The sequence below is a fragment of the Echinops telfairi genome, unplaced genomic scaffold (genome assembly GCF_000313985.2).
Source record: "Echinops telfairi isolate 266 unplaced genomic scaffold, ASM31398v2 ScPeMD7_7459;HRSCAF=8497, whole genome shotgun sequence".
NCBI lineage: Eukaryota > Metazoa > Chordata > Mammalia > Afrosoricida > Tenrecidae > Echinops > Echinops telfairi.
In genome coordinates, this window is record NW_022111359.1 from 3601639 (window position 1) to 3614844 (window position 13206).

Below are 13206 nucleotides of genomic sequence, written 5' to 3' on the forward strand. Positions count from 1 at the left end.
GAGGCTCACCACCCATTTATCCCTCCGCCTTTCAATTAGCCCCACATGTGATTATCGGCCAGGCTGGCACAATTACCTAACTCAGATGCATTTTGTGGACACTGCTGAATGACCACCGCTTGTCTGTCAATTTGTCATACTGGTGGCTTGTGCTGATGGAAGCTCTGTCACTGGTATTTCAAATGCCAACAAGGTCACCCAAAGTGACTAAGTTTCAGTGGAGCGTGCAGACTGGAAACAGCCAATGAAGAAAGACTTGGCTGCCCACTCAGAAGAAGTAGCTGGTGAAACCGTATGCATAACTTCTAAACATTGTCAGATACTGAAGGCCTAAAGAATGGAAGCAGAACATTGCCAGAGATAGTAGGAAAACTGGAAATCTTCAAAAATGAAATGGAATGCTATTAGCTACTTTAAATCAGAAAAGTATGTGATTTACTACACCTAGGATGACAATCAATAGGAATGGCATTGCATTTATTGTCAAAAAGGACATTGCAAGTCAATCTTGAAGTACAATGCTATCTGTAGTGGAATTATATCTATGTGCCTTCAAATGTATGCACCAACTACAAACGCTAGTGATGAACAAAGTGAATTCTACCAATGTGTCCAGTTGGAAATTTATGAAGCATGCAATCAAGACTCATCGATAATTATTGGCAATTGCAATGCACAAGTTGCAAATGAATGAACAGTGATTGGAAAATATGGACTTGGTGACAGAAATGAAGCTGCAGATTGCGTGATAGAATTTGACAAACTCAGTGACGTGTTCATAGCAAGTACCTTTTTTCCACAACAGTAAAGGTGACTATACACATGAACTTCCCCAAATGGCACACATCTGTGGAAAAACATGTTAGAGAAGCTCAATATCAGCAGCACAAACCAGGCTAGAGGTTGACTTTGGAACAAACAATGAATTGCTCATGTAAGCTGAAGTTAAAGCTGAAAAGAATTAAAGCCATGAGACTATCCCACCTGAATTTCAAGAACAGATTTGACATTTTAAACACTAGTGACAGAAAACCTGATGAGATGTACCAATAGAGATGTTTCAACAAGCTGGTGAAGTGCTGGAATCATTAAACTTGTCTGTGCTAAGAAATGTGTAAGACAGCTACTTGGCCAACTGACTGGAAAAGATTCATATCAGTACCCGTTCCAAAGAAAAGTGATTGAACAGAATGCCCATATTTTAAAACAATGTCATTAATGTCACATGTAAGTAAAGATCATCCAACAATGGTTGAAGTAGTACATTGACAGGGACCTGCCAGAGGTTTGTCCTGGACTCATAAGAGGACGTGAAACAAGGGGTTATCATTGCCGATGTCAAATGGATCATGGCTGAAAGCAAAGGATATCAGAAAGATGTTTACTTATGTTTTATTGTACAACCTGTCAATCAAGTTGCAGCCTGACAACTCCATGATTGTATGAGTGTGAGACACTGGGCACTGCTCTATTCCCCTTCACGTCCTTGCCTGCTGGGACTGGAGCCCTGCCATGTTTCCACCCAACTTTGGATCCACTCGACCCTGCACCCACTTGCCTGCAATCTAACTGCATTCCCCATCATTTCATGTGTCTGCGTGAGTCTGAAAACATATAAACGAGTATCAGACTTATGGACTTGCATTGGACTGAGCTAGAATGCTTTCCTAATATATAATTATATAATTCCTTTTCGTTATGAAGTTCTCTTGTACATATGTCACTGGACTTGTTTCTGCAGTCAGTACAGCTTAACGCACAGCTCAGTGTAAAGACCCAAATCTTCACAAAGGGAACAAGGGGTAACATCATGATAAATGAAGAAAAGGTAAAAGAGGAAAAGGATCTTATCTTGTTTGGATCTAAAATCAATGCTAATTGAAGTAGCAGTCAAGAGATAAAAAGATGTGTTCAATGGGGTAAATCTACTGCACAAGACCTCTTTAGAGTATTGAAAACCAAGGATGTTCCTTTGAGGACTTAAATGCCTGATCAAAGCCATGGTATTTTCAAACACCTCATATGCACGGGAAAGTTGACCACAGCATTTGCATTAGGGTTCTGCCGGAGAGTACTGAAGGTACCAAGAACTTTCAAAAGGAAAAACAAATCTAGGTCAAGAATGGCAAGGCTCCGTCTCGTATACTTTGGACATGTTGTCAACAGAGACCATTCCCTGGAGAAGGAAGACAGGATGCTTGGTAAAGTATTGGGACTGTGAAAAGATAGGGACTCGTGATAAAATAGTAATTTATAAATTATCAAGGGTTCATGAGGGAGGGAAAGGGGGGGAAATGAGCTGATACCAAGGGCTCAAGTAGAAAGAAAATGCTTTGAAAATGATGATGGCAACATAATGTACAAATGTGCTTGACACATGGGCATATGTATGGATTGTGATGAGCTGTACAAGCCCAAAGAAAATGATTTACATATATAAAAAAAGAAACTCAAAATCGATTGATACAATGGCTACATCGACAGGCTCAAACATAAGACCAACACTGAGGTAGGCACAGGATCAGGGGTGTTTCATTCTGTTGTGCAAAGGGTTACTGTAAGTTGGAACCAACTCAACGGCACTGAATGACAACATGAATCCAAAGGGATTTGGCATCTAACCACGGAACAGTCCATAATATAAAAATATTCAACGAATCTAGTAAATACTCAGTGACCTTTAGAACATGTTTACATTGTCTGTGCTTGGAAATCAAGATGTATATCCTGTTTATATTCCTGTTTAAAGAACATATCTAGAACTAGGAACATTTTTCTCCCTGGGTCCAGTGGGCACCATTAACTGGCCAGAGGACTAAAGGTTACTGCAAAGCCGTGGTCACATAAGAACTCATCTAGAAACAAAAAGAACAAGGAGAGACTAACATTAATCCAATTATAGACTGCACTGCAGACAAACACCTGATCAAGATGTATTAAAGATGAGAATTTTCTAGCAGGATATAAATTAATAGCCTGTTGAATAATGTTATCTGCCCTCCTCTACAAGGAAGAAATTGTAAAGTAGGAAAATGACTATGAAACAGGAAAACTACCAGTGGTTGAAGGGAGACATTCAACAGTGTAAGATATAGCAAAATAATAACTTATAAATTATCAAGTGTTTATGAGGGAGGCGGGTGCAGGGAGGAGGGGGGGACAAGGAGCTGATGCCAAGGGCTTACATGGAGAGCAAATGTTTTGAGAATGATGAGGGTAATGAATGTACAAATGTGCTTTATACAATTGATGCATGTATGGATGGTGATGAGTTTAATCTTTTTTTTTTTTTTTTTTTCAGAAGCAGAAAGAGCTTTATTAGGGGTTAGGGGAGCTCCAGGACTGCGAGTTTAATCATTTTAAATGATTAAAAAAAAAAGAATGAAACAGGAAAACTACCATGACACATGGGGCCTGCCATGATGCTGAAGACCTGGTGTTAACCTTGCTAAGAGCTGGTTGGCATTGAAGAGACAAGGTATCATGGTGTTGATTGGAATACAGCTTTATGAAACAACAATGTCAGACAGTGCCATCCTGACAAGGATGGGTCATGACAAAAACAAACTGAGCAAGAGTCATAGAAAAATGACCTACCACCTTTCCTCGTGGCCACCGTGGCTGATTGATGCTGCTTTCCAGTAACAGCTCTAGCTTCCACCAATTTCCACTGTTTTAAATAGAAATCAAAACTCCCAATCATGGAAATTACCCACCCTTCCTCAGTGCAAAGCCCTGCCTCCTTATACTTTGTCAGATTTACACACTCCCAAAAGCTATAACACCCTTATCATGAGACATCCAGGGTCAATCCATGGTGTGTAATCCTCACCCTTTTGCAATAAAGTCGGGATTCTCAATTATGGATATAGGATGTGTGTTTCTGATGTTCTTCCTTTGGCTAGAGGGCATTGACATAAAATGTACATTTTCATTCTTAGCAACAAATAAAAATTGTTTTAGAGATGGTAGCTATAAAGATGTTGCAGAAAAAAATGTCAAAAGGTTTGTTTAGCATTTAGCACTATTTTCTTATGGTAAATTTATAAAAATAAACACAATTACAAGGATGAAGTAATAACAGTCCATCATCAGAACAGGACGTGTTAACATTGGCTCAATAATGACACAAAAATGACATTCATAAATATACAACAGGATTTAAGAGTTCTTTAAGAAACATACACAGACCTATGACTAAAAGCAAAAACTAGTTGCTAAGAACCATGTATAAGCAGTAGAAATAACTACCCACTAATCACACGTAAAACTGAAAGTATTAAACATGTTTAGGAGACTCAACTGTAAAAACTCCCACAACCTACTTATATACATACTTGTGCTTATTTAAATCCTGGAAATAACAAACAAAAAAATGCCTAGTCAATACAGCCTCAGGGAACGCAGTTTTTTCCCAACTTGGGAACAGTAAATTTTGTCAGGGCCGAATAAAGGAATTGTAACACTAGTACAGGAACAAACCTGTAAAACAGAGTTAAAATGGCACTTCTAGCAAGTGCCTGCCTTTCTTCTGTCAAATGTTAATATGGGGAGTGGGGGGAAGCCATCAAGTAGATTCTAATTAACTACAATATATAGTGTTTCTGAGAATCTTTATGGAAGTGGACAGCCACATTTTCCTTCTATGGTGGGTTTCAACTGCCAACAAAGTCTTTACCTATCTCACAGTGCTACAGGTGATTCTTAACAACAGGGTAGGACTATGTAAATGAGGTGCTTGTGGACCACTACAGGGATTGCATAGCTCGATAATAATGCAAATAAATGATATGGTACTGTTGGGGAGGCGGGACCATGAAAATAGGGTGTATACATCCCTAACCTGGAGGATTGGACTGTTTGGCCATTAACTATACTTAAAATGAGGCATCCCAGAGGCAGAGAGGGAAATCTAAGGTCACCAAGAAAAATGCTTCAGGAGTGCTGCAAGAATATTCCTTGGACCTGGGGTACCTGTTCTGGGAACCTCCTCAACCCAAGAGAGCACATAATAGAAAAATGATCTTTTCATACAAAATATCATGTTGTTCATACTAAAACAAAACTTCTAGATCCAAAAGATAAAGTAATGCAAACAAGCTTTATACATATGCACAATAAAGCTTTATATAACGAAATAGGAGGTACATCTGAAACAATGCATGAAAACCAAGCCCATTTGTTCTTGAGTTGACTCTGGCTCAGAGAAAGATCCACGTGTATTAAGAGTACAACTCTGTAGACATTTTAGTGGTTGAATTTTTGGGAAGTAAAATGATCAGTCCATTCTTTAGAGGCACTACTCAGGGACGCCCGATTATTATCTCTGATGTTTACACTAGAAACAAACTATAAATTAGTACAGAAGTGATTTATAAGAAGGGTGAGGTGTCTACAAAGGCAATAAATAACTTCTTGGTACTTTTTATGAGTACAATAAATAAAGAGCAATACCAGAAGGTCTTCCCACATTAAAACGGTTTTGTGCAGTGTGTTTTACAAGGCTTTTAGGGTGAAATAAGGCTTTTCAATATGCCTTGTAGTCAAAGTTTTTCTACAATGTGTTTTTTCATATGTCCTTTAAGGGATATGAGACACTTGTAGGCTTTCCCACATTCTTTACATTCATAAGGTTTCTCATCACAGTGTGTTTTCATATGTAATCGCAAAGAGGTAGACCAACTAAAGTTTTTCCCACATTGTTGACATTCATAAGGTCTCTTGCCACTGTGTGTTATCATATGTTGCCGAAGGTTTGCAGGCATACTGTAGACTTTCCCACATTCTTTACATTCATAGGGTTTTTCTCCACTGTGCATGTTGACATGTTGCCGAAAGTATTTGGGACATCTGAAACCTTTGCCACAGTGCTTACATTCATAAGGTTTCTGTTCACTGTGTGTTTTCTCGTGTCCATGAAGGGCAGAGTAACATGTAAAAGCTTTTCCACACTGCTTACATATATAGGGTTTCTCTCCAGTGTGTGTTCTCTGATGTTCTTGAAGGGATGAGTAAAAGGTGAAGGCTCTCCAACAGTACTTACATTCATAAGGCTTCTCTCCAGTGTGCATTCTCACATGTTCTCGAAAGTAAGTGGGACAACTGAAGGCTTTCCCACATTCTTTACATTCATAAGGTTTCTCTCCACTATGACGTCTTAAATGTAGTTTCAGGGAGGAGGAATACATAAACATTTTCCCACATTGGTTACATTCATAGGACTTCTCATCAGAGTGTGTTTTCATATGTGCTTGTAAAGAGTTTGGCCAATTGAATGTTTTCCCACATTGTTTACATTCAAAAGGTTTCTCACCAGTGTGAGTTCTTATATGACTTTCAAGGTATGAGAGAACCATGAAGGTTTTCCCACATTGTTTACATTCATAAGGTTTCTCTCCATTGTGCATTTTCACATGCTTTTGAAAATATTTTGGACAAACGAAGACCTTGCCACACTGCTTACATTCATTTGGTTTCTCTTCACTGTGCATTTTCACATGTGTTTGAAAAGATTTGGAACAGATGAACTCCTGGCCACATTGCTTACATTCGTAAGTTTTCTGTTCACCATGTGTTTTCTCATGTCCATGGAGGGAGGAATAACAACCAAAGGTTTTCTCACATTCCTTACATTCATAGAGTTTCTCTCGACTGTGTTGTCTTAAATGTAGCTTAAGAAATGAGGAATGCATAAAAGTTTTCCCACATACTTCACACACAGGCATCTTCTGATCTCTGTGACCACTCTCACGTCCCCTAAACATAAGAAGCAAGTGAGTGATTAGTATGACCACATGGTTCCTATTGCCAGTGTATGGGTATGTTTTCTGTGCTGTCTCAAAGTGAAATCACAAGAAAACTTGACTGAGACTTTGATTAAAGTAATTATCCAAACACTGTTTCTTATGGGTTTCCTGGCCACTACTTGTAACTGAGATATAGTTCAGATGCTTCAGGTCTGTATCATATGTATGAAGCTATAGTCTTGGGAAAGTTGTGAGTACATACTTTAGCTAGGCTTCACTTTTTCTCTTTCTGTTCTAGATAGTATATACTGTGTAAGGAGATATTACTCACCTCGAATGCTGCTTCTGGATGTCAGGGTGATCTTGAATGTCCTGAAATTTCCCTTTTCCTTCCAAATCAAACAAGGAATTATAACTTAGGAAACTTTTTATTTTCTCATCAGAGATTTCATTCTCAAAAATGTCTTGCTGGGGATTTGATCCACTGGTTTTAGTCTGAACACAGTTATCTGTAAAAATGGATAATACAATATAGTTTGTGGAAAAGGGGACCAAAAAAAAGGGCCATTTTGGATTCCTTTTCATATACTGGGCAGAATGCTAAACAATTTTTAAAAATCATTTTATTGGGGGCTCATATAATGCTTATCACAATCCATACATACATACATCCATTGTGTCGAGCACATTTGTAGCCATCATCATTCTCAAAACATTTGCTTTCTACTTGAGCCCTTGACATCATTTCCTCATTTTTCCTTTCCCTCCCCATTTTCCCCTCCCTCATGAACCCTTGATAATTTACAAGTCATTATTAATTTTGTCATATCTTACACCATCCGATGGCTCCCTTCACCCACCTTTCTGTTGTCCGACCTCCAGAGAGGTTATATGTAGATCCTTGTAATCGGTTCCCCCTTTCTACCCCACCTTTACTCCACCCTCCGGGTATCACCACTCTCACCATTGGTCCAGAGGGGTTTATCTGTCCTGGATTCCCTGTGCTTCCAGCTCTTACCTGTACCAGTGTACATCCTAGACTAAATAATATTTTAAAGTCATGGGGAACAGGTAAGCAAAGGAAGACTGGGGGCTGTGCCAAAAACAGGTGTGGGAAAGGATCAAAACGGCAGTCCATTCACTAAGAAGTCTGCTGCTGTAGAACTGACCCCATTTTGGTATAGAACTGTGATCCATATGGTGGCTAAAGGCTGCTTTTAAAAATGAACTTCTTATTGTGAATTATACAAAGTTTTACCAAACAGATCATCAGTTTGACATTTGAAAATTCTTGTACATTTTGTTTCATCTCCTTATAATGAAACTTCACAAGGAATCTTTTCATCTCTGTTTTCACTCCTCCTACTTTCCTAAGCCTTCTGAACGATGTCCTCGATGCTGTCCTGTGGTCTTAAATGGTTGGCTCTTTATGGTATGTGTACCTCACTAGTATTGTTGGATTTTTCTTCACAGACATATTTGGATAAATATTGAACCATGGAAGCAAGTTCAGTTCCAGGCAGGAAGGGTGACAAAGGGTCAAAGTCTTGGGGATCCCAGCCCAGCAGTCTCTAACTCACAAGTATGTCTGGCCTCTTTATGATTTTGAGTTTTGGTCCATATTTTGTCATTCTGCGCACTACTTTACTAGTAGGTGAGCAATATGTTCAGGCCTCAGGGTTTTGGTCACTGATGCTTGCCTGGTCCACTAAACTAATTGTTTTCATGTATCTTTGGATTTTCATCATTCATATGCTCCAAACTGGGAGAGACCAATCATTGCATCTCAGATGACTGCTCACAAATGCTTAGACCTTAGTTACTGCTCACCACCGTCCTTGTGAACCACCACTGTCTTTGTGAAGTCTGTTGCAGCAACTGGCGTTGGTGTCCCTTGAGATTGTCATCCTAAAACCTGAAAAATGCTTGCTACTTTTAAGTATTAGAGTACAAAGATGTTCTTCAAAGGATCTACTTCTAGATAGATCTAAACCTCTAATCTCTCCTGTAGATTCCAAGAACATTAGCAGTTCGCACCAACCACAGACTCCATCTACTAAGATATACTTCCTAAATGATGGACACTGGTGTGTCTATAAATAGGATATTAGCATAAAAGCAATGTCGGGAAGAAAAGAGCAACACATATGCCCAAATGCTATTTTTTTAAAAGGCAAGTCTTCCTCTCACAAAGAAAATAGGACAATAAATGAAAAGTGAAAAGGAAGAAAAAGATATACTGCAGAGTACATTTTGCTAGGCATTTGAGAACACGTATCCCCCAAATTAAAGTTATCCTTCTCAAAGATGAATTGATTTTTCTAATTTCTATACTTAAAGATTATTGCCTTCCTGTAGTCAAAGGTGCCTCTTTCTATTGTCCCCAGCCCCACTGGGAGAAGCCAGAGAATTGCACAGCTGATATTGTGCTAATGTAATAAAGGGTTATGCTTGGGAAGGACTATGAAGGGCAACAAAATATTTCCAGGAAATGAACTAGTACTTTGGATCTCATGGCAGCTGAAGATGGATAAGAGTAAGTTCAACTGCAGAAAAAAAGAGAAAAGTCACTGTGTTCGAAATGAATTAGCGTATAACTCACAGGGCTCAAAACCACAAAGCTCCTTTATGTTCCAGAGTTGATGCCTACATTTCTAAATTTCAGGAGCTTTTAAATTCAAGAGAACTCAAAAGTCAGTTTAATATAAAACCATTTCATGGGAAATAGGCCTGTAAGTATTCCTCTAACACACTGCTATATCTCAGTCCAAATCAAAAGAGGACCACATGGAAGATATATTTGTTCCGAAAAAGACTAAGTGAATAAATGATGCCATCCTCACCGACTGATTCCAAGTTCCAGAAGGTTTCCAGCATGACATCTTTGTAGAGATTCCTCTGAGTAGCACTCAGCAAAGCCCACTCTTCTCGAGTGAAGTTCACAGTGACGTCCTCAAAGACCACCGAGCCCTAAAAGAGAGTACATATTGTTTCAGCAAGGTGTCCTTGTGTGCAGGAGGAAGAGGGAGGCAGCCAGCATGAGAGGCTGGGCTCAAGTCACAAAATTCTGAACCACACTCTTAGGGGAGATTATATATATACCTGGGGGCTCGTACAGCTCTTATCACAATCCATCCATCCATCCATGTGTGAAGCACATTTGTACGTTTGTTGCCATCATCATTTTCATCATACATTTTCATGTAACAACGATGAAAAATATAACTTTCCTCTAGTTCCTAAATGTTTCCTCCCTGCTCCCACTATCATGACACGAATTAGACCTTGCAAGTCTGGCTAGATCAGAGGATGTACACTGGTACAGATAGGAACTGGAAATACAGGGAATCCAGGGCGGATGAACCCTACAGGACCAGTGGTGTGAGTGGCGATACAGGGAGGGTAGAGGGAGAGTGGGTAAGAAAGAGGGAACCGATTACAAGGAACTATATGTGACCTCCTCCTTGGGGGATGGACAACTGAAAAGTGGGTGAAGGGAGACGTTGGACAGGGCAAGATATGACAAAATAACAATTTGTAAATTATCAAGGGCTCATGAGGGAGGGAGGAGCAGGGAGGGAGGGGAAAAATGAGGACCTAATACCGAGGGTTTAAGTGGAGAGAAAATGTTTTGAGAATGATGAGGGCAATGAATGCACAAATGCGCTTTACACAATTGATGTGTGTATGGATTGTGAGAAGAGTTGTATGACCCCCTAATAAAATGATTAAACAAACAAACAAACAAATAAAAAACAAACAAAAATTTTCTTTTCACTCGAGCCTTGGGATTGGCTCATTTTTTTTCCACTCCCTCCCACATGAACCCTTATAATTTATAAATTCTTATTTTTTCATGTCTTACATTGACTGAAGTCTCTTTTCACCCACTTTTCTGTTCTTCACCTTCCTGGGAAGGGGTTATAGGTAGATCATTGTGATCACTTCCCCCTTTCTCCTACCACCTTTCCCTTCCCCTCTTGGTATCGATACTCTCACTATTGGTCCTGAGTGGTTTATCTGTCCTGGATTGCCTGTGTTTCCATCTCTGATCTGTACTTGTGTACATGCTCTGGTCTAGCCAGATTTGTAAAGTAGAACTGGGGTCATGATAGTGGGGGGGAGGAAGCATTAAAGAACTAGAGGAAAGTTGTATGTTTCATCGGTGCTATACTGCACCCTGACTGGATCTTCCCTTCTTTGTGAATAAGGGGATACCCAATTGTCTACAGATGGGCTTTAGGTCTCCACTCCATATGCCCCCTCAACCACACTGATAAAAATTTTTGTTCTGGGTCTTTGATGCTTGATACCTGATCCCATTGATACTTCATGATCACACAGGCTGGTGTTTCTTCCATGTGGACTTTGTTGCTTCTGGGTTAGATGACTGCTTGTTTATCTTCAAGCCTTTAAATCCCAGATGCTATAAATTTTGATAGCCAGGCACCCTCAGCTTTCTTCACCACATTTGTTTATGCACCCATGTTGTCTTCAGCGATCATGTCGGGAAGGTGAGCATCAAGGAATGCCAGGTTACTAGAACGAAGTGTTCTTGCATTGAGGGAGTACTGGAGTAGAAGCTCAATGTCTGTCTGCTACCTTAATCCTGAATCTAGGAACCGCTCATCTTGCCACATGTATACCCCCAAACCCTCTTCTTTCTATTGCACGTATACCCCTCGATCACCCCCTCCTATTACTGTATAACCTAGAGTGCAACCCCTTCCTGTGACGTATGTCTTTACCTGTAATTAGTGGGCTTGCACTCCCCCCAAAGGTATATAGGCCTGGGTTAGCAATAAGAGCTCGCTCTTGGGCTTCCCCCCTCTTGGCCTCTTGTGGGTTCCCCCTCTCCTTCCTATTCTCTCACCCCTGTTCCCTTTCCCCTTGTCCTCCTTCCCCTCCCTTTCTCCACGAGGACCACCAACTGAGGCTGCGGTGAGCATGCTACCATGAAATGTGTCTGACTCCATTATTTCTCTCTCTCATGCTCTCTGACTTTACTATAATCTTTACTTATTATCACTGTACAATTGCACCTACCAGACCCGTGATGAGTTAGGGGCTGGTTTATCCTCACAAATAAGCACAAAACAAGACAGCAAAACCAAGCAACAATAGAAAACAAAACAACAATTTAAAAACCCGACAAAAAAAAAAAAAGCCTATAAATAATTCCAGGTCTGTATGTTGACTTTTTGGAATGTTTTCTAGTCCAGTCTGATGGGGTGCCACGCCCTGTCCCCAAAGTCTCTTTTTGGCATTCCCCAGGGACTTCACTGCTTTACTCCCCTTGCTACTGTTAAACGCTCTAAGCATTTTGCCCCTGAGGAGATAATTACTAAGGCAATGAAATATAAAATGCTTGGGAAGATAAATGCTTTGAAAACATTAAGTTCCAATCCAGAGACTGAATACATACTGAGTACTTACCTCATTAAAAGGCATTGCTTTTGGACAGTGAAGAAATAGGTGAAGGGAGAGAGACGTTGGATAGTGTAAGATATGACAAAATAATAATTTATAAATTACCAAGGGTTCATGGGGGAGGGGACAGCGGGAAGGAAGGGGGAAAATGAAGAGCAAATACCTAGGGCTCAGGTAGAAAGCAAATGTTTTGAGAATGATGAGGGAAACAAATGTACAAAAGTGCTTGATACATTGGATGTATGTGTGGATTGTGATAAGAATTGTATAAGCCCCCTATAAAATGATTAAATTTTTAAGTCATTGTTTTACAAATTTGGACAGATCCCAGAGCAGGATAAAGTTGGACAAAATAATCTTTCAGAAAACATTGGAAAGACAACTCATTTGTTCTATAAACCTGCACCCAATTTACAATTTAAAAAAATGCTGGCAAGAGATGTTCAGTTTGCTAAGATACTGTTTTTCTTATCAGACATCAAGAACTGGAGCCACAATGTCCAGACACTGCAAACACAAGGTAGATTTTCGATGCTGCTCTATTTCAGTGTACCTCTGATTGCAGCAGAATCACAGATCCTGGTCTGATCCCTCAGACTCGGTAGAGTCAGAGACACAGTCTCCTCCCTGGACCATGGCGATGCTAAGGGAAGAACAGGCCAGGGTCCTCATACGGGCAACATGTGGCAGGTAGGAAGAACAGTTAGCTCTTAGAGAACTGAACAGCTCGGTACTCAAACCCACTGCCATTCAGTGGATTCAGATTCATAAACCCTACAGGGCAGAGTAGAACTGCTCCATAGGGTTTCTGAGACCGTCTTAACATTACAGAAGCAAACTGCCTATGTGTCTGCCTCAGATTGGCTAATGTTCTTGAACCAATGATTTCCTGGCTAGCCAGCTAGTGTTTAACTCACTGTGCTACTAGGGGCCCTTCCCCCAGGCTAATAGGGCCTGTATTAGTCTAGGTACTTTGGAGAAACAAATCCACAGCAACTCATGTATAAGAGAGAGTTTTATGCAAAGAAAA

At 40.1% G+C, this 13206-nt stretch overlaps 1 protein-coding gene across 1 annotated transcript in view; it reads right to left on the reverse strand.

Moving 5' to 3' along the window:
• The window catches only part of LOC123520889 (zinc finger protein 77-like), a gene marked incomplete at its 3' end in the record, with an annotated part of 25832 nt that extends 16017 nt beyond the window's left edge, over positions 1-9815 (reverse strand). The window contains exons 1-3 of the mRNA XM_045300047.1: positions 9590-9815; positions 7078-7255; positions 6531-6756 (exon numbers count right to left, since the gene is read on the reverse strand). Coding sequence (XP_045155982.1) covers positions 6531-6756; positions 7078-7255; positions 9590-9623 — 438 coding nt within the window. The remainder of the gene's footprint in view (positions 1-6530; positions 6757-7077; positions 7256-9589) is intronic.
• Positions 9816-13206: the final 3391 nt, after the last annotated feature.